The sequence below is a fragment of the Sphaerodactylus townsendi genome, linkage group LG05, assembly GCF_021028975.2.
Source record: "Sphaerodactylus townsendi isolate TG3544 linkage group LG05, MPM_Stown_v2.3, whole genome shotgun sequence".
NCBI classification, from domain to species: Eukaryota; Metazoa; Chordata; class Lepidosauria; order Squamata; family Sphaerodactylidae; genus Sphaerodactylus; species Sphaerodactylus townsendi.
Window position 1 is genome coordinate 100,269,168 of NC_059429.1, and position 24,958 is coordinate 100,294,125.

At 40.8% G+C, this 24,958-nt stretch overlaps 1 protein-coding gene across 6 annotated transcripts in view; it reads left to right on the top strand.

Moving 5' to 3' along the window:
• RALGAPB (Ral GTPase activating protein non-catalytic subunit beta) overlaps positions 1-16,308 on the top strand; it is a 66,219-nt gene extending 49,911 nt beyond the window's left edge. For all 6 annotated transcript variants that reach the window (XM_048496326.1, XM_048496324.1, XM_048496323.1 and 3 more), the window contains 9 exons: positions 464-673; positions 1,317-1,475; positions 2,499-2,664; positions 6,384-6,506; positions 8,051-8,187; positions 8,677-8,785; positions 8,969-9,047; positions 10,513-10,661; positions 11,156-16,308. In XM_048496326.1, coding sequence (XP_048352283.1) covers positions 464-673; positions 1,317-1,475; positions 2,499-2,664; positions 6,384-6,506; positions 8,051-8,187; positions 8,677-8,785; positions 8,969-9,047; positions 10,513-10,661; positions 11,156-11,349 — 1,326 coding nt within the window. In that variant the 3' untranslated portion in view covers positions 11,350-16,308. The remainder of the gene's footprint in view (positions 1-463; positions 674-1,316; positions 1,476-2,498; positions 2,665-6,383; positions 6,507-8,050; positions 8,188-8,676; positions 8,786-8,968; positions 9,048-10,512; positions 10,662-11,155) is intronic.
• The last annotated feature ends 8,650 nt before the right edge of the window (positions 16,309-24,958 follow it).

The following is a 24,958-nucleotide window of genomic DNA, read 5'->3' on the forward strand; positions in this document are numbered from 1 at the left end:
CTTCTGACCAAAAATTAATTCATGGTGAGCATTTCAGCAGCGAAAACAGAAGAACTTTCAGGACAGTCTTTGCACACTCTATATGCTGAGCAAAACATTGCTGAAGCAGATCTCTTTTTCCAGGAAGTTATTGTTGGATTGGAAAGGAATATCCTAGTCTTATCCCTCACATTTTCTTGGAAGGCAAAAAGTCATGTTGGGTTTTTTAGTCTTGCATTGATTTACCTTGGAGTGTCAAAACGTGAATGCTGAGTAGCAGGAAGTATCTCATCTTAATTTAGCAGCTTGAAGAATAGTCCCAGTCAGAATTTCATTGGATGGAACACAGGAGTGAAACTGCAGCAGCTTTTCAAATGCCACCACTTCGGTGCTGTTCAGCTTAGCAGAGGAAGTGTACAGCTCTTCGTAGCTGGCTGCCCTTGGCAATTCTCTGTGTCTGAAAAGTGTATTAAATACATTTCAGCTTGAAGAGCGGCATGAGAAGCTGAGGAATGGGATGGAACAGCAAGTTCTCTATGAGAAGTCTATAGAGCAACAGATGGAAGAAGAGTGGAGGAAGAAGAGTTTCCCTGATCCCATCACGGAGTGCGAACCGCCACCTCCTGCACAGGAGTTCCAGACTGCACGTCTCTTCCTCTCCCACTTTGGATTTCTGTCACTAGAAGCATTGAAGGTGACCTGAGGCAACGTTGCTAGAGAATGTGCAGTTTGCTTTAGTTGTTGCCAGTATTTCATACTTTTGCTATCTAATATTTGTTTAGCTTAACAGCTAACAGTTTAGGTTAGGCGGAGCTGTATGTAACAAAATGATAAAAGATTTGAGAATTGTTTTCAGAATACCATTTAGTGTGATGCTGTCACTTTTTGTGAGATTTGTAGTTTCTAGTCCTGGGTTGTCTATGGAAAAGAAAAGTAAATTTCTGTTTTGGCACAAAAATAGATTTTTTTCATTATACTTGATAGTTAAGAGAGCTACATGTATATTTTCTTTAATACTGTATTAAGAAAACTGCATTATTGTTGCAGTATCCTGCACTGAGCAGTGGTAGTACTTCCCCTTCCTTTGGGTTGTTGTCATATTCTTTGCTAGAATGTAAACAGTAACCATGGTCCTCTTCCATCTCTCACCCCATTACGCAGTATTATAAGTAATACTTATGCAACCTTCTCCCAAATGTTAGCAGTAATACTTGAGTCTTATTTAGTCCACCTGTTACAAATCATGAAACATAAATAGCTTGTCATAATTAATGGATAACCCCCAAAAGGGTACTGTGTCAAGGTGAGACATCGGAGTTATTTCTTTGTTTGCTTAGGAACCTGCTAACAGTAGACTACCTCCTCACCTGATTGCACTTGATTCTTCCTTACCTGGCTTTTTTGATGATATCGGCTACCTGGATCTGCTGCCATGTCGCCCTTTCGATACAGTTTTCATTTTCTACATGAAAGCAGGCCAAAAAACAAGCCAAGAAGTAAGTCTTGTGCTGATTTTGCTTTGTATTTGCTTTAAACAGTAGTATCAGGTTGTGAAAATGCTCACAGTAATACAGGAAGAATCTCAACAGGTGAATTTTGTGCTGTTAGAGGTGAGCCCAAGGCGAGCTGCTTTCATACCTCTGAAAAGTCATTTTTACAAACTTTTGAGAACTGTGTTCAATTGGGAGATTTCACATGCAATTCTCTTGTAACACTTACACCTGCCTTAACTTAATTTTATTTGTTCTACATCATCATTGTACATGACGCTTTGTGGAGGTTCACCAGACAAAAGGAGATGTCCTTGGCCCCCAAGGATCACTGCAGAAAACTTAGCCTCTTGATTTAATAATGGCATTACTAATGTATTACTGTCAGCTCTTTGGAAACACTTTTTGTCATTAAGAAAAGGTGCCTACTCAGGTAATTTTTAAAAGGCATAAATCTTTGCCAAGTGAACATCTGTACTGAGAAAAGCTGAGTTCTGCCACCTGTATAATTCCTATTTTGCACAGTTCTGCACCTTGTTCATACTTTATTTAATGTTCTGCTTCTGATAATCTTGGAGAGGGATGAAGAGTTCTCTGTGGCACTCAATCCTCACTCCCTTTACAGAAGTTTGTTGTCCTCATCCTCTTTCAAGTAGCTGTGATAGGGGCGTAACTAGGGCAAAAATCACATGGCAAAATCACCCATTAGTAACCCCCTCTCGGCACACACAAATAATTAGTAACTTTACAAAAGCTGAGTTTGAATTCTGTTCCCAGTGACACTTTCCATGGAAGTTCCTCTTCCATTCTTGAATGGGACTGTGGCATATTCACAGCCCTAGGCTATATTCCTGGTTGATGTGAACAAGATGTACGGTACTGTCAGTTCTGTCTAACGTGCTCTTCTCTTGTCTTGATATTTCAAAGATACCCATGTCCAAACTTATCATTTCATTTGGGGGGCTTCAGTAAAAGGATTTCCTGCATAGCTGTCTGTTCTCACTGCAATTCTGGTTGTTTTTCTTCTAGATCTTGAAGAACGCAGAGTCTTCCAAGAGTGTCCAGCCACACTTCCTAGAGTTCTTGCTGTCTCTTGGTTGGTCAGTTGACGTAGGCAAGCATCCTGGATGGGCAGGGCATGTTTCAACTAGTTGGTCCATTAACAGCTTCTGTGATGATGAGGGAACTGAACAAGGTAAGAGGCTCTCAGTGAGAGCTCTGTTTGATTTAATACCTGTGTCTTTAGGATGACCCTGCACCTTAAGAGCTATAACACTTTTTTCATACATGCATGTCTGTTTTGCACTGAACACTGGCTTCATTTTTATCAAGACCAGGATTTAGCAGACCAGATGCTTGGGAGCAGCAGCAGCAGAAGGCCATTGCTTTCACATCCTGCATGTGAGCTCCCCAAGGCATCTGGTAGCAGAGTGCTGGACTAAATGGACTCTGGTCTGATCCAGCAGGCTCTTTCTTATGTTCTTAAGACTCTTAACAACAAGAGAATTTGTAAACACAGGAAAATCTTCACTGTTACAATCTGGCTATGCATCGCATTGTGTGCATGTTTTCTCTTATTATTTGGAAAATAAAGTCAGATTTGGAAAGTCATGATTCATAACAAAAAATCTTTCCGTTATGGAAAATTGGCTAAGAACAACTTATGGAATTTGGGCAGTAGTGAAAAGTGAGTAGAAAAGAAATGGAAAATGTAGACTAGGCTAGTCTTGGTCATCCAGCAAGATTACAGGGAGACTGCTTGCAAGGCACATCCTAATTTCAACAAAAATCTAATTAGGGAACTTTCAATATGAGCACTGTCTCGTTTTTCTACAAGACTTTATAGTATCATACAAACCATAGAAGCTGAAATGCGTCGTGGCACATTGGGTGGCACCTGGAGTTTGGATGGCGGTGATGGAAATCCCTTCTCAGTCATCATGAAGTTGCCTCAGCATAAGGCACTCTTTCAAATAAAACTGCATTACAGAGTGGCTATAGTTATTACATGAGATAATTTGAAAACAAACCTGAAACTCTTTTGAGAAATTATTAATAATTCCTCCTGCTTGAAAAGTTTTTTACACAAAGGTGGTGATGTGCCGTTGCAGTGTGGATTAGTGGAGCATCACTGGAGCTTGATAGACTTTGGGCTAGATTTTTAAGGGTAATCCTAAAAGTACCCAGTTGTCTCTCCAATGCAGTCCTTTTACTAGAAACGGGTTAATCTCCCCTGACCAACAGGACGTGGTTTGCACCATTGAACCTTTGGCTGAAGAGACAGACCTTCTCACGGGGCCCAGGTTTATTAACCTACTTAGCCCAGGATGTGATTACTCCAGCAGATGGATGAAAATGACTGCATGAAAAGCTGCCTCAATCAGTCTCTCTTCCTCTTTTCTTGCCCTTCTGGGGCACGATTTAGCATTCAAATCAATAAAGTAGAGATGATGGGATAACACATCAACTGATCTTTAGTACCACTCCCATGCTGTTTGTTCTCTGGCCTTTTTTCATATAAACTGTGGCTCCTTTTTGCTATGCCAGTTATCTGAAGACCTGGGCTGTTTTCCATTATCTTCGGGTGTTTACAAAAGCAAGGTCAAATGCATTCCCATCAGAAGACCTTTGTGGTAGGTTTACAGGTGTTCCATACTCTTGTAATTTCCAGGACACTGGAACCCTGCAGCACATCCTTTTATTTTGCAAGTTTTACCGTTGTGAATGCCAACCAAGGATTCTGTCAAATCTGAGAGGACGTTCAGTACAGTCTTGCATTTGCTGTCTGTTAGAAGACAATAACTTCAGAATCAGACTGAAGGCAGCAAAATTTTGGGCAGAGGTATTCAGAATTAAAAATTAGAGAACACAAGAAGTTGACTCCTTGTGTTAATTTTATTCATTTTACTAATTAACAAAACTTATTGTTTAGTTAATTGACTTTGTGTACTGTACTTGTAAATTGCACATGGTTTCTTGTATGTCTCAGTTGACTGTACTAGATTAAACAAACAATGATTAACAATAAAGAAAACAAACAAGGACCATAAATAAATCTTGGGAGAAGACCAGAGGGAAAAATCATCATTTTGCCACTCATTCCACCCAGATACTTCCTGTCCTTCCCAGTCTTCATTTACCCTCTTTCAGCTGCTTCCTCATCTTACTTCCTGCCTCCCATTCTTACTTTCCCTTTTAACGGGTGGGAGGGGGGAGAGAGAAGTGGTCTATTGTAAAAGAATACTGCTGGCTCCATACTTCTTGCCTTCCTCCGTTCCCCAGCAGTGGAGTTAAGTTACCCTTAACAAAATAAGTGAGACCATTTCCTTTCTGACAGACATAGGGTTACCAGCTAAATGCTGCCCTCTGCTGTTGATGCTTCTAGTGACTGTAGGAAAACGTTTGTCCACATGCCCTCTTACCATGGCAACGGTGAGGACACAGCTGGGTTTAAATAGCTAATGATATTGGCAATTTGAAGTTCTTTTTCAGCTAACTAAAATTCTGGATAAGAATGACTAATGTCAGTTTTGAATGTCAGATGGCAGTTGTCACATATTATTCCTTAAGAATGTGTTTTCTAGTTGGGCTTCTTATTTGATCCTGTTTGTTCCAATACTCACAAGGGGTTTCCAAGGCAGGGCCCAATATAAACATAAAAACAGCAGATAGATTTTTAAAGTGCATAAGTAAGCAAACAGTACATTAATAACACAGCATCAAAATCCGGTGGAGCAGTAGCTAAAACTTGTAATAAAATCTGAAATCAGCTAATACAATGTCTGTAAAGTAGCAATATAAATGACTAGGTAAAAACTTGGCGTGGGGATGGAATGTTTTCACCTGGTGTTCAAAACTGTACAGACGATGCAGCTGTCAAGTAAAGTAGTCAGATCTCTCCCCTTGAAGTCAATATAGAAGACTGACAGTCCCGGGGAGGGGGTAACTGTGCTGCGGCCAGGGATGGCACATCCATGGCGCAACTGTGCCACCTCCTATGAGCCTTGCTTTGCTATGGCCATCAATCAGACAGTGATGCTCCCCCTGGCTCCATGAAAGTGCTATATGCAGCACAATGGGCTATGCCACCATTTTTGCCCACGTAAGTCCATGCTGGCAAATGGGGCACTTGAGCTGAAAGGACTCAAGATGCTAATGTTGGCCCCACCACCAGGAACACTTACTTCTATGCTGGCAGAACTGTGCCCCCAACCATGGTTGTACTGACACCCCGCATGGTGCTCCTGTATTGCTCTCTGGTGCTGGCGTGTGTGCACCAGAGTACATGCCCCTTACAGTGGCTCAAGTGGCATTTATGCCAGCACCAGGGTCATGCTGCTTCCACAGCCCTTTTGGTTCCCCCGCTCCCCTGATTTCCACTGTAAGTTATCTAACTGTGGCAGGATACTTTTAAGGCCAAGTGGGCATACATAGAGGGAAGTATGGTTCTACAGTGGAGAGGACCTAGAAACAGGTAATGCCTGCCATCCCTTTCCAACCAAGAGCTGAGTGTGATGGCCCTGTCAGTTGATCCAAATTTGCTGAGTCAAACTGTATTTGTGGCTGCACCCTTATTGTCCCATTAATCCAATGTGATTTGGGGAAAGGAAAGCACAAAGAGCTCGTGTTTTGTGCTTATATTTATTTATGCATGGTTTAGGAGGGCACTGGAGAGGTCCCAGTCTGTTCTTCTCATGCAAGTGCTGGAATGAATATATCCTCATTCACAGATTCTTGTATGAAGCAGCAGCTGTTACACATATGACAGCATTTGAGGATCTCTACCTGTTAAGGTAGAGTAAGCTTTGTGGGTGAGGTAGGACTACGTTCAAATAGTTTGAGTAACACAGCTTGATGGATGAACTTCATAAGGAACAAGAGGACTTTCATTTTTTATTTGTGTTTCCTTCTCAGATGAAATAATCTCTTCAGAAGACATTGGGGCAAGTATCTTCAATGGGCAAAGAAAGGTGCTATATTATGCAGATGCACTTACAGAAATAGCATTTGTTGTCCCTTCACCTTTGGAATCCTTGAGTAAGTAATTTCTATGTGTGTCTTTATGTAAATGATTCAAAGTTATTTCAGTGTTCACGTTAGAACTGCATCATGCATTGCAATAGAAGTGTCTGTGTGAATTAAACATTTAGTACAAGTCTACTTCAGCCTTGTAACTGAGCCAGCTATATCATCCCGCTGTGGAAATGCATTGTGGGAAACTTGATTGTGCTTTCTTATGTTTGTGCTTTCTTATGATGCATATTTGCAGTGTGCCCCTGAAAAACTTTGTGTAATCATTCCTCATGCATTGTGCAGTACATTTTAAAATTCTAATGTGTGCTTCTTCATAAAATGCAGCATAACTGTTAAAAGAGCGTCAAAACTCCTAGGCAGAGGAAGGACTCAAAGCAGGCTTTGTTCATATATACAATCTTGCAGCTTACCTTGAATTGTACAGAATGCACTATTTCTTTTTTTTATTTTATTTCAGTGCTTAGCACAAAAAAATTATGTACAATATTACATTCATTAATCCTGAGTTCCAGTGAATGACAATTTCCATTTTCCCCCAAGTTTACTTTTTAACACAGCTATTCCTATTTTGCATTTTATTGATTAATCTCTGTCCATTTATGCTGAGTCTAAGACCTTTTATTAACCATTTCAGGAGAAGGAATTGATGCTGTTTCCCAATAACGTGTGAATACTATCTTTCAGCATCCAGTTGGCCCTGCAGTAGTTTAAGTTACAAGTAACTCATTAGATTTCGGCCAAATCCCTTTTACTTGAAAAAACAGTGACACCAGCAATTTGTATCCAAATGTATTTGGGCACCGTAGCTATTTCCACTGAATATGACCTTGATACTGCCAGTGTTTAAACCTAGCTGTTGTAAAACTTGTGTTTAATTTAACAGGAGTTGATTTAAAAAAAAATATATTGTATTGGGCTTCTCTTCTTTCCAAGTTGTGCTGGAAAATGTAGTGTCAATATCCCTGTTCCAAACTTATTTGTAAAGGTATATTCTGCCAATATATTCTGTAATTGAGACAAAGGGCCTTTCTTCTCATAGCACTTCTCTAATTCATCTTTACAGTGTATTTGTTTTCTCAATTGGCCCAAAAACTCCTGCATGATAAAGAATCACACTAGAATGAAATGAAACCATAGTTGTGTCTCTGTCTTATTCTCAGTAGAATTAATCCCTTTCCAACCATGAGCTCTTTGAATTTGAATGCTTTATGTGATTTCAGTGGGGAGATATTATGTAATAAGGTATTCTGTTAAATGCAGAATTTCTGACCGCTTAGGCATAAATGCATTAAAATCAAAATCAGGTGTGATACAGCCAGGATAGTTTGATATGTCAGATGTGCATTTTGTAAAATACTTTATAATGGATGGAAGAAAAAGGCTGGTTATGTCTTGGCGACTAGCAACTGCAGCACAATTCACAAGCGCATTGGTGTAATTGTGGGAAACTGTGGAAAAGTGTTGCATGATGAATGGTAGCTTGAGGTGATTGCTGTTTACATGCTTCCTGGCTGTGACACACTTTTCTCCTCTCTTTTTCTTTTTAGCTGATTCACTGGAAAGCAATGTCTCTGACCAGGAGAGTGATTCCAATATGGATCTCCTACCTGGAGTAATAAAGCAGCCAGCACTGACCCTTGAGCTCTTTCCCAATCATACAGACAATCTCAATTCTTCACAAAGGGTAAGACATTGTCTGATCAATGAATAAAGGTACAGGAGGTGTTTTAACAACAGGATAGCTTGGTCCTTTAAGCTCTGAGGGTTAGGAATAATTATGCTGTGGTTTGTGATAGTTACAATAATCAAAGTTAATTTTTAGGCACATACTGCAGTAGATCTTTCCTAGCTAGTAAAAGCACTCTGGGGCTGAGTTGCTCACAGCCTTCTCAGGATCTGCTTTTGTCATAGAGAGAGGTCATTTATCAAGCACTCAACACCCCATGGTTTGTACTTGGGAAACTGTCCCCAGAAAAACCATCCATGGTTGGTACTGGAACTCTAAGCCTGAACATCTTCCATTATCAGTGCAGTATTCAGAGCTGAGAATGAAAAGAAGTTGAAGTAAGTTATATGTTTGTCTTAACAGACATCTGAAATAGGGATGAATGAATCAATTAGTTTAAAAAATGCTTGAATTGGCAAATGCCTATGTGTTTTCTGTTTGCAACAGCTCAGTCCTACTTCCAGATCCAAGAGGTTGCCTCAGGGTCGGGCTGTTCCCCCAATGGGACCTGAAACCAAGGTGTACGTGGTCTGGGTTGAACGCTATGATGATATAGGTGTGTAAATCTCAGAGTTGTATTTCCGACTGAATGGATAAGAAGAGAAGGGGACATTTTTTGTATTTGAATACTAGACACTTGTTGACTTGGTTTTCTGATTTTCTGTGTTCTTTGTACCTTTCCTTGGTTTCTGACAAAAGTAATACAGTTGACCATACAGTGAACATTTTTGTCTTGCAGAGAATTTCCCTCTCTCTGACTTGGGTTCAGAGACCAGTACTGGTGTAGAAACAACTGCAAACAGCAGCACTTCATTGAGGTATGACTGAATTTCTCTTCTATTTGCAAATATTTTCTGAGATCTCATTCAGACATTATGTTCTTCTGTTGTCTTCAGTCTTGGAAGTTGCCTGCTGGCAAGAGTAATGCAGCATATGAGCTGGATTCTCATAGATCATGGCCCCAACAGCTGTTGTAATCTGAGAAGTATGCTTTGACAACCCAGCTATTGTAGGAGTTGTTGTGGCCAATATCTGTGAGCCAGGTGTGGTAGGTTGCCCAATATTTTCCACTTGTTTGCACTCACCATGCATGAGGGAAGTGCAGTGCAATGGCCACAAAATACATGAACACGTTTCAGCGGTCCAGCTGCAAGTCACATCAAGCTTCCCACTGACATGTGCACGTTATATGCCATTTTATGAATCTTTCCTATGGCCAATAGCATTGTTACAATGTCCCCTGGACTTTCCCCATACTATTGGTTAGATTAATAGAATGAGTTTTATGGGGGACTGCCTTTGTAAAGTGGGTGGAAAATTCAGTTTGTAATAGCGACTGCACGAATTCTAACTTGAGTTCAGCATGGAGTGCTGATCTTCTAATACCCAATTGCCAGGGCTGACAGTTTTTTTTCTGAGTCCACTTCCTAGAATTCATGTTGGGTGGGGACCTTTAAAGACCCAGATGACTTGGGACCCTAGTACTTGAAGGCCTATATCTGTCCTGTAACCTGCTCATGCTTTGAGGTTGAATTCCCTTGCCTTCTATACATGCCTTCATCAGTAGGATGAGGGTGGTAGATACTCAGGGCAGGACTTTTTAGCCAGAGCTCTCAGATTGTGGAATTCTCTAACTCTTGATGCTACTTCACTTGTGACCTTATGGAGGTTGAGGTCCCTAGATCCAGGATTAGGGAACCTCTGCTGGCTCTCCAAGATAGTGCATCCAGGAACTTCTAAATCCCATCAGCCTCTCTCAGCATGGCCAATTGGCCCATGCTTGACGAAACTTGTGGGAATAGGGTGGACCCTGGTTCTCGAACATCTGGAGAGCCGCAGGTTCCCTACCCCTGGTCTAGATTTTTTATACACACATGCACAGGAGAATTCATAGTGTTTCCTTTTCTGATGGTTTTAATCTTCATTTCTAGTTCTGTCTTACTGCTAATTCTGTCACTGGCTTTATTGATCACTTTTATTGATTTGAGTTTCTTTATTAGTCTTAAATTTTCTGTTGCTGATTATTGTCGTCTTAGTAGTGTGTTACTTTGGTGCTTTTTGCCATGTTTTTTATACGTTTAGTATTTGTTGCGGGTTTTTTGTTGTAATCTGCCTGAAGTAAAATGGCAAATGTATGTCTGGCTTTTCTAAGTAAGTGAAGAACATTGGTGTCAAGTAAAGTAAATATACCTGGATCCTTCTATTTATATATCATTTTTCTGCTTTGACAAGTGGGGATACTTCAATGTTTTTGATATTTAAATCAGCTCTTGTGTGTTTAAGATCCAGTACTCCTGAAAAAGAAGTTCCAGTGATCTTCATCCATCCTCTGAATACTGGTTTATTCAGGGTAAAAGTGCAAGGAGTTACTGGGAAATTCAACATGGTCATCCCATTGGTGGATGGTATGATAGTGAGCAGACGAGCTCTAGGTAAGCCTTTGAACCTGTCAATATGTGTTAATTTATTTGTCTGAATTAGGATATTAGTGCAGATGAGTAAGGTGGATCCCCTTCCCCCTCCCACTGCCAGCCTTCCTGTGTCTCCTGGAAATGTTGCTGGTGGCAGGGATGGTAGTAATATGCACATATGGCACTTTTGACGGAGGCATTTTTTCTCATATTCCAAGGAGACAGGAAGAAATATGAGCTGGGGGTGGGGAGGCACACTCCTTCGCACCAAAATGGAGTGGTAGTGATATGATTTAATTTACTCTGCACTGAAATGAAACCCTTCAAAAGTATAAGTAGGACTTTTAACATTTAAGTGGTTACTTTGAGATTGACAACTGTAATAAGTATCCAAACCCTCATAAGTCATGTTGACTTGATCGGGCTAAGAATACTTTACTTTGGCCTCAAGCTGCCTTTAAAAATAACCTTCTGGGATTGTTAACTTGGCTGTTGACTTCTCTTTTTTTTTAAAGGCTTCCTAGTGAGACAGACAGTAATAAACATTTGCCGAAGAAAAAGGCTGGAAAGTGACTCGTACAATCCTCCTCATGTTCGCCGAAAACAGAAAATAGCTGACATTGTCAATAAATACAAGAACAAACAGCTGGAGCCGGAGTTTTATACCTCCCTTTTCCAAGAGGTCGGGCTAAAAAACTGCAATCTTTAGACCAATATCCTTCTTGAACAATTAGATCAGAGCTTGGTGTCTACTGTAATGAAGAAAAAAAACCTTTCCCCATCTTGGAACTCCTGTATAAAGAAACCACAACTTGAGCATGACATCTGCTTTTGCTGCCAGGAAGAAATGGGGACTAGATCTAGACCCTCGCGCTGCAAGTCTGAATACAGCCCCACACAGAAGGAGAACATTAACATCTCTCACCATCAAGCATTGTTAGCGGTAGACAATATTAGTCAATGTGTAGCTGAGAAAGGGTGAGCTACGCTTCTCATAGTGTCACACAGTTGCATAAAGTGCCCTGTTCTGGGCCTAGAGCTAATGTCTGAAGTTTCAATTTTAACTTCTCAAGCAGGTTAGGTTTAAGGGCAAATTCTCTCAGAGACCAAACAATTTCCAGACAGCCTCTGTGCAGTTGACCAAGTTCTTGCTTTTTCACTTCATGACCAGTCTTGGTGCCCGATTTTTTTCACCTTCAAGTTAAAGACCTGCAGTTGGTTCTTCTCAATATCCAAGGTGTATGCATCATGGATCTATTGCTCAGAGTTTGTTCACCAGGGTAGATTAGTATCACTCCTGCCTGCTGCTTTGGCCTGTTTTAAGGTGAATACCCTGAGCAGGATAGGAGCACAGAAAATGATAGCTGCCCTGAGCCAAGAAAGAGAGACTAACCGGCTTTGATGTTTTGCTTGTGTAGCAGTTGTTTCTCGTAATTGAGTTCATGACCAGCCCTTAGTTGCAAGTGTGTCTTCTAGAGTTGGTGATTGCTTTATTTCTTATTCTGAGGGAAAGAAGTAAAATAATTAGTACAGAAAAGGATGCAACTGGAACACGTCTTTCTCTGTCCTCGAGGATGGAAAACTAGATTACCACAAGGAACAGTCTATTAGTATGAAAGTGCTTAATTGCTCCCATTCTGCTTTATTGGTTGCTATGTTTCATGTTAGGTATTATTTGAGGAATAGGTAAACATACAATTACTGTTTTGGCAGCAGCCCTCTGTCCCCCATCACATCAGGTTCTCACCTTTTAGGAAAAAAATCTTCTGGCTTTATAGGGGATTATGGGTTTTCTTGTGGTTCACCACCATTTTAACACAACTTTTTTGATGCTGGTGAAAAGTTAAAAAATTAACCTATGTTTTTTAGTCACCCAAAAGAGAATCCAGAAAATCCATACTTGAAGAAAAAGTGCTTTTTATGAGCAGTATTTTCAGAGTGGACTGAGATGCATCCAATCATAAACACATTTATCATGCTTCTTGAAAGATACATTCTACTGACTTCAATGGAACTTTCTTCCAAGTAACTATATAAAAAGATATTTAAACCAACAAGAATTAAGTTCCTGTGCTTCCAGCTTGGTGTGTTGCTTTTAAAACTTCTCTCTGTTCTGACTTTTTAAAGCCATTCATTAACTGCAGGGTGATGCATGTTGGCCAGAACCCTTTGTGCTGCTGCTTAATTGCTGCAGGTGTCCACAGTTAAAATGTTAATTATAGCTACTCATAAAAGAGCATCATCAAACTCAGTGGGATGCTTCATGGAAAATGTATTTAGAATTTAGGTGCCAGTTTATCCTTATAGGTGTTCAGCGGTTATTGGAACGTAACTGAGAAATTTCATAAGGTGGCCAACGTTAAGTAAACCTTTCTAGTATCCCTTTTGTTTTCCAAATTAATACACGGATAGGTGGGTCATAACTGATCATACAGTATCTTTGCTTTTATTTGTTCATGTCTGCTAATGAGTTCCTGCTTTCCCTGCGTGGGCAAAGGGCCAATAATATTCTGTAGCACACAGAATTCTGTCCCAGTATTAGCAACAAGTAGTCAGAGGGCCTTTACATTGTCTGAATCGAATGAGCTTTTGCTATATTTAGTTTCTATGCCCAGTTATGCCTGTAGGACAGAATTACAACATTGACTCTATTGTTCTTCATAACCATATTTAAACTCTGCAAAACAGTTAACCTTTACTTGTCTCTGCCTTTTCCTTTTTATATTCAATCCTTCCAGTGGGTTAGTCTGGGAGCTTTGAAAACCTTGAGTTTGTATAAAAACAACAACAACAACTGTAGAGTACGGTTTTGCTTCGTTAGACCTGTTCTTCTAAATATTAATATGCAAAACTTTGTTTGAGAGAAGAAAGGCAAGCTACAGTCCAGTAGTAGAAAGTGCAAAGGTAAGTTACGTTTCGTATCATTAAGATCAAAAGAAAAAAAATGAAACTGGCTTGAAGTTGCTAGATTTTTAATGCTTGATACCTAATTGAATTGAGCCAAAGCAACAGGTGTGTCCAATTGTAGAGTAACTTGTGAAGCAAAAAATATGGGGAAATCAGACCATTCATTCAGTAGCTTTGCATGAATTTCAGGGGACTTTTTAAAAAGCAACTCCTTGCAGAAGTACTGACTTAATTGCTTGTATAGCAAGGAAAGTCTATCTTTGTACAGCATTTCCTTAGAGGGATTACCTGTTCATCCAAGCTGTCATTGGGGCTTATTGAGGAGAAAAATGACCCATGAAAAAGATTACAAAGGGCCTCAAATTTCTACACAAAAGACTGAGCAATAGATCATGTGGCTTACACTTGGCCAAGGAGTAGCGTCACGTTGATTGGTGTATTGGTGCGACTAGTATTCTTTTTGAAGAATAAAATCACTCTGAGGTCTGGCAAGTTTGATGGTCTTACCAATTAACCCACAAAACTGGAATGGAAACTAATGCAGTTGCTGCAGATCGTAGACTTACTGGCACTTGTATAGCACCATCCACTTGATAATGAGTGTTTGCCAGAAATAGTGCCTGTGCTCTAAACTGACTTTCACTCTTAGATATTGCTTGCATCCATAAGGTGACCTGTCACATTTAGTGTTTGGATTAAATGCCATTATTGTACTACTAAAACTATGCTAGATAAGTGGTTGAGTGATTGTCTGCATATAAAAAGAATTGACAGCATTAGCTATGATTGTTTGAACCATGCTTTTACTCTGCACCAACTGTATTAGTTCATGTGATTAATGACTGCCCTAAACCATCTTTCTGAGTTGCTCAGATTAGAAAAAGTTTCTGAACTTGCAATGACTTTGGAACTGAGAGAAACTTGGCCAAGGTTAGTGAAACCTCATCTAAAATAAATTGCCTTTAATTATATGCTCTTGCATTTGAAGACCTGCTCTGGTGTAAGGGAACTTTCAGGGCATTAGAAACTCTGTCACAAAGCTAGAAGAATCACCTGTGCTGTAAAGGCTTTTTTTCTTCAGGAGTTCCTTTCTATTGTGCATGTCTGTATTTATCCCCAGAATTTGACAGGACTTTATAATTTGCTTGAAGCAGCCTTAATTTAGCCTATTTCAGAAGCTCTCAAACAGGCATGCTGTCCTGAATCTACTTGCATGTTTGTAAGTCTTCCAATGTGTACTTACCAGCACACAAGTGGACTCAGCATTGAGGCATAAATTTGCATGCGTGACTTTGGTTCTGCTAATAATGATGTTAAGAAGGTGGAGACAGAGCAGTGGCTCCTCCAAACAGCACTGAACAATGAATGGAAATGCGTAAGGGCTCACTTTCACTGTGTTCTCCCAGGTGTTGCGTGTGATGTGGTCCTTCTGTACAGATGCTGGTTGTCTGTGTGTACATGTGTAAAAGAGAAGGCTTCCAAATGCACTGATACCTTCCTGTCACCAGTGTGGAACTGTAGGTTGCCCGCAATAAAATGCTCCAGTCAAGATCTGTCTAATGCTGTTGCGCTGGACAAACTGGCTCTTATTAAGTCAAGTGAGACGTCAGAATATCATACTTCAAGGAGCTATCAGGATAACATTTTTAAATTTCCAGCCCTTTTTTTAAAAAAATAATAACATTCCACAATTTTAAAAAAGGTAGTAGAGAAGTTTGAAGGGACTTGGTTCTTTCTATTTGTGCTGCTTGTTTTCCTAGTACCATTTCATTTGGTTGTTTTAATTTCCATGTAGTATTTATTTTCATTCTCTTGAAGAGATACAATATTAGAGCTACAAATATTTACCTAGTCTGTTTCTGTCATAAAGGCGTTATGCTCACAATCCTCTTAGGAGAGAGTATTATGCTAATATAAATTGAGGTTGTCAAATGTTGTCATCTTCATAGCACTTTGATATGGAAACTGTCAGTTTTAATACCTTGGTGAAAAGTTTCCATTTAAGAAATGAAAAGCACCTTTCTTAAGGGCCCTTCGAGGAGATTTTAAATGCAAAGCAAAAAATCAAACAGGAGGAGAGATGAGGGGAATCATGTCGGTGGGGGAGGGGGGGGGCATAGTCTTTTTTTTTTAATGCAGAACCACTGTAAAGCAACTTTACAGGAAACACGGTTTGTTTCCACTCCTCAACATAATCCCATTGACTTCAGTGAGCTGTGAAACTGACAGGAGTGCCTTGAGGATTGGGCTGCCCATTGTCTGTAGTTATTTCCCAGCAGGGAAGTATGCAGTTCTCATGCAGTGCGCAGAATATATAGCCCAGGAGGATTATAGGACTGTGACTTCGCATGAACAGTGAATAAAAATACATCTGTAACTCACTGATGGGTTTTGCGATGGCAAGGAATTACTGCTTGAAGGATAACTTGGGTCCTTGCAGGGAGTGGCTGGGAAGAGGATGACAAGATACCATGTGCTTAAAAATCATGTACAATTGTGTATAAAGTTCTGTTTGTTGCCAAGACATGGTCTTTTTGTTCTTATTGTACTTTCTGTAAATATTCCTAGCACTAAGTTGTAAAGGCAGACTGTAAATATGAAGCTGGAAGCTGTGTTCCCCTGTCTCTAGTACTTTATCTCTTGTTTAGGGAAGACACAAAGGCTTGTTTGTATTTATGCCAACTCCTTGTCCAGAAAAAAACACATCTGATATTGAATGTAACACAATTAGTCAAATAAATTTTAAAGATATTCTTACGTATGAAGTTGGTTGTCTTCAGTTTGTGAACTCCTTTTCTCTGCGAGCAAGGGTAGCCAAACTTCTCGTTATGTTTGGGGATCTGTGGTTGGAAAAGTAGGGTGAGTGTTCATGTGCATGTACACCCAATGAGGACTTGGGCCAGCAGCACTGAGGGAAAAGGGTCAAACTATTCCTCCATGTCAAAAATGCTTCCATGTTTAGCACAAATTGGGCAAGGGGGTACAATACGGGCGTGTATTTACTTCATTTATTTGCCGTTTTTCTACCCAGTGGGGCCCCAAGGTGGCTTACAACATTCTCCCCTTTATTTTATTTTCACATCAACCCTGTGAGGTAGGTTAGGTTGTGTGTAATTATCTCAAAATCACCCAGCAAGCTAGGTACTCGCAGGTACTAACTTGACACTCTAACCACCACACAACATCACCCTGTCACTTTTTGGTCAGGGAACTGGCATGTAGGATCCTTTTTTCCTCAGTGCTACAGTCTTGATCCATATTGGAGCCTGCAACTGCTTCTTGCAAATACAAGTTGGAGGGATCCACTTGGAAAGTTCCAGTGTTTCTTGTATTACAGTTTGGTTCTACTATGCTGAGTCCAAGATGTTTCCAGTGCACTAATGAATCCAAACTTGTAAGTCAGTCTGTATGTGTTAAAACAGAGTGGAAAAATATATTGAATTGCTTCAGTGCCATGCTTCTTAAGTTCTCAGTCCTTTCAACAACTCTGTAAGTAAGTATGTGTTTGATTCCTAATTCAAATCCTGAGAATTGCACATCATTTTTGTAGAATAATAACTAGTAGGTCTCTGACTGCTTAGTCCTAGGGACTGTACCCTAGTTCTTCTTGCAATGGACAAGCCTCATACTGAAGGATATTTTGTTAGTACATTATGGAACCAGAAGAAAATCTGGATCCTGAAAAAATAGAAGACTGATTCATTTAGAAAATGAAAACATCCCCTAATGAAAGTTGAAGGGATTTAATAAGTCTTCTTCCCTAGGAAGAAAAAGAAATTATCTTTCTTATTGGAGTTTTTTTTCCCATTTCTCTTTGTAGAGATCTCAATGCACCCTTTTGTAACTTGAGCCTTGGTAGTTATATACTACACACAGAGTAGTTCTCTGACAGCAGGAAGGTTTGGGAGGATGTTGTCTTCCCCTGAGCATTTATGGTGTTCTTAAATTTTGAAGGATCTCTCTTCCTGCCCCTTCACTCTTCAGATATCCGTGTGATCAAAATGGAATTGATTAGAAACTGACTCCAGATTCCTCAAAAGAGAGGGAGAAATGGATTGTTGGCTCATTGGGGAGTAAGGTGGGGTGGCATGCAGGGGAGTGAGGGGTGGCATGCAAGGGAGGGGACGGGCCCGGCATCTAGACCTGGCCCACCCACCCTACTGGAGGGAGGGGTGGCATGCAAGGGAGGGGAAAGGGGCCCAGCATCTAGACATGGCCCACCCACCCTAGCGGAGGGATGGGGAGGGGTGGCATGCAAGGGGAGGGAGGCATGGCATGCAAGGGAGGAGCGGGAGGGAGGGGTGGCATGCAAGGGAGGGGAGGGGCGTTTCTAAAACTCTTGTATTGGCAGTTGGAAATGAGAAGACACATCAGGAGTTGTATGTGATTTACACTTCTAAGGGCAATTAGTTCAGACTATAAAAATAAAAAGGCATTGGCGCATTTGTTGTTATTTGTAAGTTATCAGTGCATTGAGAGTGCAGATTAACAGACAGTTGTGTAAAGAACTTGTAGAGGGATTTTTGTTTCATCCACTTTCCATTTTGAGAAGGTTTTTTAAACATCTGTACACCCATGAACTGCGATCAGATAAGTACCTCACAGCTTTGCGGTGACTTGGACCCTCTCCCAGTAACAGTGTCTTACATGTGATCAGTATTCTGAATCTAAGCATCAGACGTCTAAATTCTACATGTTTTCAGGGTGCTGATTGCTGCTAATTGAGACAGTCTAGCAGGATGCTGAAGCATCCAGAATAATACCTTGACTGTGAACTCGGAAGATCTCAGTTTAAATCTTGTGTCTGTCTACTCACTAGATAGCTTTAATAAAATCAATTTTAAAATATTGTTGAAGGCTTTCGTGGCTGGAATAACTGAAGATGCCAGCCACAGATGCAAGCGAAACATCAGAAGAAAATGCTACTAGAACACAGCCATACAGCCTGGAAACCACACAACACCCCAATTTTAAAATACTCTGAACCGAACGGTTTCTGATGTTTAGGAGCTGAGAGAAGATTTCTTAACTGCCAATTATCACAACACTATGTTTTCTGGGATTGGCTTCTTGCAAGAGTTAGTGAGGGGGATGAATGACTCAGAGGATGTGTGCCTGACATCATCCAAGCAGATCAGTTATCCTAACTTTCTCCCAAACAGCACACTGTCAAGAATTGGTAACTGGCTCTCCAATTGTACAACTCCCTGGCTCAGCCACAGGACTTCAGACTTTGATGAACTTACTTTCAGTCAGCAATGTCTCAAACCATTTCACCACAGCCTCCAGACACCTGGCCAAAATCTCCAAGGCGCTATCTGGCTGGCCATCACCAGACACAGCTGCCCTTGATGAGAATGTGCCTGTACTTCATTTGAGGTCCCCTTGGTTTCTCATGGATCTTTAATCAACATCTAATAACACATGTGAAATCAGAGTCTGACTCTGCCGCTTAACCTCTAAGGCTCATTTTGCAGGCCACTTCTGTGGCTGTTTTTGCTGCCCCCTCCCTCAATCCTTAGTTAATATGTTTAGTTTCCCTGTACATATTCGCTTATTAAATCACGGCAGCAATCAGCACCATGAAGGAACTGTTGATATATAAAGAGTTAACAGACCTCTGTCAAAATAAGGGTGATTCTGCAACTCATATCTATACATCTGGTCTGGATCATCTCCATTATCTTCCCACAGGTGATTTCAGTGCAGCTATTCGTATCGGCAAAGTCACATAGCACTTAGAGCTTGGGTGCTTCTTTCAGCGTGGCTTTGATACGTCAGTTACTTTTCCAGCTCTGCTGCTGTGTAAATGTGCATTCCAAACAGTTTCTACGCAAGAGAGCTGAATACGTAGTACGTCTAACTGCATCATACCTACATGAATACAACAGGAATTATATCCCATATAGCTGTCTTTCCTGCTATTATACCTTAGTTGAAGCCTTCCCAGTTCTACGCATGCTGGCCAGAGAGAATGCTAATTGTTGCAAAACGCTTCATCACATGTTTTGCTAGTTCCTGGCTAAGCTTTCTCTAGAGTCAGGAATTTGATTCTAGGATTCTAAGGACTGTGGTGGCCAGACCCAGCTTGGCTTGTATCTCCTGCTGTAAGAATTATGGATGACTTAGCAGTCCTTTGGTTGTCAGTGGCTATCAGCTGCAGGTTATCTGACACCTCCCTATTGTATGTGTTTTGAAATTGTTGCAATCCACACTTAAAGAATCAAGTGCAATTAAGTACATCAAAAGCAGGAAGCCAGCTAGGGAAGCGGTAGGCCCATTAGATGATGAAGGAACAAAAGGTGTGCTAAAAGATGACAGGGAGATTGCAGAGAAGCTGAATGAATTCTTTGCATCTGTCTTCACCCAAGAGGAGGTGAGGAACATTCCTGCACCTGAACCAAGCTTCTTAGGAAGTGAATCCGAGGAACTAGCGAAGATAGTGGTAGACAAGGAAGAAGTTCTGGCAGCCATTGATAAACTAAATGCTACCAAATCCCCTGGCCCAGATTGCATTCATCCAAGAGTTCTTAAAGAGCTCAAGCATGAAATTGCTGATGTTCTCACACTAATATGCAACTTATCCCTGAAATCAGGCTCCATCCCTGAAGACTGGAAGATGGCCAATGTCACACCAATCTTTAAGAAAGGGTCTAGGGGGGACCCAGGAAATTACAGGCCAGTCAGTTTGACATCTGTTCCTGGTAAATTAGTAGAATCTATCATTAAAGATAAAATTATTAAACATGTAGAAAAGCAAGACCTGCTGAGGAAGAGTCAGCATGGCTTTTGTAGAGGCAAGTCCTGTCTTACAAACTTACTAGAGTTCTTTGGGGGTGTAAACAGACATGTGGATAAGGGGGAACCAGTGGACATTGTCTACTTGGATTTCCAAAAGGTTTTTGACAAAGTTCCTCACCAGAGACTGTTGAGAAAACTCAGCAATGAAGGAATAAGAGGGGAAGTCCTCCTATGGATTAAAAACTGGTTGAGGAACAGGAAACAAAGGGTGGGTATAAATGGGAAGTTCTCACAATGGAGAGATGTAGGGAGTGGTGTCCCCCAAGGATCCGTTTTGGGACCAGTGCTCTTTAACTTATTCATAAATGACCTGGAAGTAGGGGTGGGTAGCGTGGTGGCCAAGTTTGCAGATGATACCAAATTATGTAGGGTGGTAAGAACTACAAAGGATTGCGAAGAGCTCCAAGCAGACCTTGATAAATTAGGTGAGTGGGCTAAGAAATGGCAAATGCAGTTCAATGTAGCAAAATGTAAAGTGATGCACATAGGGGCAAAAAATCCAAACTTCACATACATGCTACAGGGGTCAGTGCTATCAGTCACAGACCAGGAAAGGGATTTGGGCGTCTTAGTTGATAGTTCCATGGGAATGTCAACTCAATGCATGGCAGCTGTGAAAAAGGCAAACTCTATGCTGGGGATAATTAGGAAAGGAGTTGATAATAAAACTGCAAGGATTGTCTTGCCCTTATATAAAGCAGTGGTGCGACCGCACTTGGAGTACTGTGTTCAGTTCTGGTCGCCACATCTCAAAAAGGATATCGAAGAGATAGAAAAAGTGCAGAGAAGGCAACGAGGATGATTGAAGGATTGGAGCACCTTCCTTATGAGGAGAGGCTGCAGCGTTTGGGACTCTTTAGTTTGGAGAGGAGACGTCTGCTGGCCGTAGTTTGAATGATATGATTGAAGTCTATAAAATTATGAATGGGGTAGAAAATGTTGACAGAGAGAAATTTTTCTCTCTTTCTCACAATACTAGAACCAGGGGGCATTCATTGAAAATGCTGGGGGGAAGAATTAGGACTAATAAAAGGAAACACTTCTTCACACAACGTGTGATTGGTCTTTGGAATATGCTGCCACAGGAGGTGGTGATGGCCACTAACCTGGATAGCTTTAAAAAGGGCTTGGACAGATTTATGGAGAAGTCAATCTATGGCTACCAATCTTGATCCTCCTTGATCTCAGATTGCAAATGCCTTAGCAGACCAGGTGCTCAGGAGCAGCAGCAGCAGCAGAAGGCCATTGCTTTCACATCCTGCATGTGAGCTCCCAAAGGCACCTGGTGGGCCACTGCGAGTAGCAGAATGCTGGACTAGATGGACTCTGGTCTGATCCAGCAGGCTAGTTCTTATGTTCTTAAGTTCTTAAATTGTTTAAAGTAGTAGAACTAAAAATAATCCATATTGATTTGGACACAAGAATAGAAGATCTGGAATACCCAAACTGTACAGAGTCCCCCTCCCCCCGCCCTTTTAAACAAAAGCATTAAGAATACATCCTAGAAGGCACCAGGAATCCTGTGGTTTTCTCTGGCAGATTGAGCTGAATGTGTTTCATATCTCCCACTGTCTGCTTTTGGGCTACTGATGCACAAAATGGCATTGATACTATGTCAAGTTGGAGTTTGTCTGTATTTGAATTTTCTAGGTATTCTCAAGAAATAGTGAAATTCCAGGCACAGATTTTTTATATCCAGAAACTTGAGTCACAGAGGGTTGCTGTGGTTTCTGCTTATCTTGTTCCATTCACAAATGCAATTTTCCCCAGTGGGATTGTGCTATAACATGATGGGCATAGATTTTGTCTCTGACAAAAGTGAACCCCGCTGCTCACCAATATAGCTATGAATCACAGTTCAGAATGCTGGTGGTAGTCCAAGAGATTTTCCTCAGTATTATTTAAACTATTATGATAGAAGGCTACCCTGCAAAAGTAGCACCTGTTGGTAGTTTATTGCTTCAAAATCTTGTGGAGATGTAGAATGCAAAGAAGGCCCAGTTAGCATGACACAAGGTTAGAAAAATCCTTCTAAGCAAAAAGATCACCGAATACTCTGACCCCTGAGAAGCCAAAGATCTTCTAAACGGCTGAGTTTAGCATAATGAGCTACAAATGACTGCTTATTTGCTGCATGGCATGTTTGTTTAAGAAAAGTGCCCCTGTTGGGGAACATTGCCTTTCCCCATAAAATTACAATATAGTATTGTTTGAGAAAACACAATTATTCCCTTCCTAGTTGTAACAATAAAATCACTGCTAATGAGTTACGCTAATTTCTCACCAGCAGTCAGCCTACAAAAGGGGAATTCTTAGTGGGGTAGAAGAATTAAAGGTAAATTTTTAAATACAGCTAAACTGGCTTCTAGATTGAGTTCAGTTCAGGTTGTAATTTACAACCTTTAAGGCCTGGGACCCTAGTAGCTGAAGGGCTATATCTCTTCATATGTCCCTGTGTTCAACAGACCTCTGGTTGCCACCCTCTGGTTATACCCGTGCTTAAATCTGCCCATTGCATATCTACTAGACCTGTTCCTTCCTTCTCAATAGTATCTCCCACTTTATGGAACAGACATCTCAAGGAGATTATGGGGTACCATCCTTGGATGTTTTTAAGAGGCATTGTAAAGCTATTTCATTTGCTTGGTGTTCGCTGCTTGTTTTCTTGGGATTTTGTGTTTTAATGAACCATGTTGTTTTAATTAAGAATTATAATGTATTTTGAGCCACAAAGGAAAGGCAGAGAATAAATAAAAATATGAGATACTTCCTATCAAATTTCCTTTTGCATAGTCTTTAGACTTCGCCTTGAGAGTGGCTTGATCATTCATAACATTTTTCCTGGGAAGATACTTCTGGAAATCTATAGCCATTTATGCACTTGTGGTCTCCTTAGCACTGAGTTTCATTACCTTTGGGTTGGATTCTTGGATATGCACACATTTCCCTCTCTCCTGAACTTATCACGCTTCAGATCAGAGAATTTCCACGGTTTCTGAAACCTTTGAAAGTGTGACTTTTCCTCTCCCTACACAGAGAGAGCAAAAGGAATCAACATGCATTTTGCTTTCTTTAGGTTTTCTCGCTCTCCCGGCTTTCCCCACCCACACAGCAGCAGCCCCTCCTCCCGCTTTTCCGGGCACCATTTCAAAAGGATCGAAAGGGCTGTTGGTTTTAATTTTCATGCTGAGGGTGTATCACTTGAACAACAGACCTTTGAAATTGACCTAAAACTTACATGGTTTAACAAATTAATGCTAGACCAAAGATGGCAATTCCCCAAAAAGGCAGCAGGCAATTTTTCCAATTGGAGGTTGCACAGATAGAACACGGAAGTGGTGACGGGAGTACAAAACGGAATATTAACTCAGTTGGAGTATACTTCGCAACAGTAAAATCCTGTTTAAACAAAATGCTGCAGAAAAATCCCACTACAAAGCAAACAGCCATGAGGAAAGCATTGCATGAATAAATGGCCCATTTTTTCATGTTAAAATTGCAACCTTACATTTACGTAACAAGACATCGTCTTGATAGATCAACTCAGATGGCCACTACTTGTTCTGTGCCTCTCAGTGTATGATGCCCTCTGTTGTATGAGTGAGGACTAGAAAGAATTATTTGGAATGGTTTAAATGTGGCTAGTTATGGAGAAAACAGCCTTAGAGGTAGAAAGGAAAACAATTTCTAGCTGGCACAAGCAGTTAGGTGCTGGAAGTGATGTTTGGGATCAGCAATGGCTCTTTGTGTGTGTGGATGCTTACTGACTCCACAACACAATCATTTTGTAAATAAATTATTTTAATAATTCGTATCTCTAGTGTGCCCTCTCTCATCCAAATGGATCTTACAGTGAGCTACCCTGGAATTTTCTATACCTTTGGAAAATAAGGGAAATTAAATAGCACACAAGGTCCTGTAAGCATCCTAAATGTGACCAAACAAGTTCCAGATAAGAAATAGTGAAAACTGAGCAGCATCATTCTCTTTGACAGCCTCTCAGGCATATGTCTCTCTCTTCTAGCACCAGCAGCAGCTGGGTGGGAGAGAAGCAGTGTTCTGTCCCCCAAGTAAAACAATCTAAAGGTGCCCTGTTCTTGGGTGGAACAGAGTGGGAGACACATAAGCAAGGTGTAACAGTCCAAAACAAGGTTTATTGCTTAGAGAAATGAGACCCTAACTCCTCCCAGGGTCTGACTAAAACAGAGTACTTGCTTGACTGGAACAGTTTGAAGCTTGAGACTTTTGTCCTTTCTTTGACTGCTTCCAAGAAAGTCCACTTTGTGTTTCTTCTGGGTTCCTTGAGTGTCCTTTATCTGGATTCTACTTTCTGTACACCTTAACTTTATGCTATTTCTGTGCACCTTATACGTAACATATATTGCAGCCTTCCAACTACCCTAGGCACTTTAGACTGACTGACTGACCAGAGGGATTACTGGGTAATAACAGGAAGACTGCCTCTAGTGAGATTTCTTAAAGGAACAGGGTCCACTAAAATTCCCTCCCTTAGAAGACTATACAAGGAACTAAACCCATGCTAACTATAGGGAAACTTATACTTAATAGGAAAATAACAAAAGCTTCTGTGGGGGCATGACAGGCAAGTT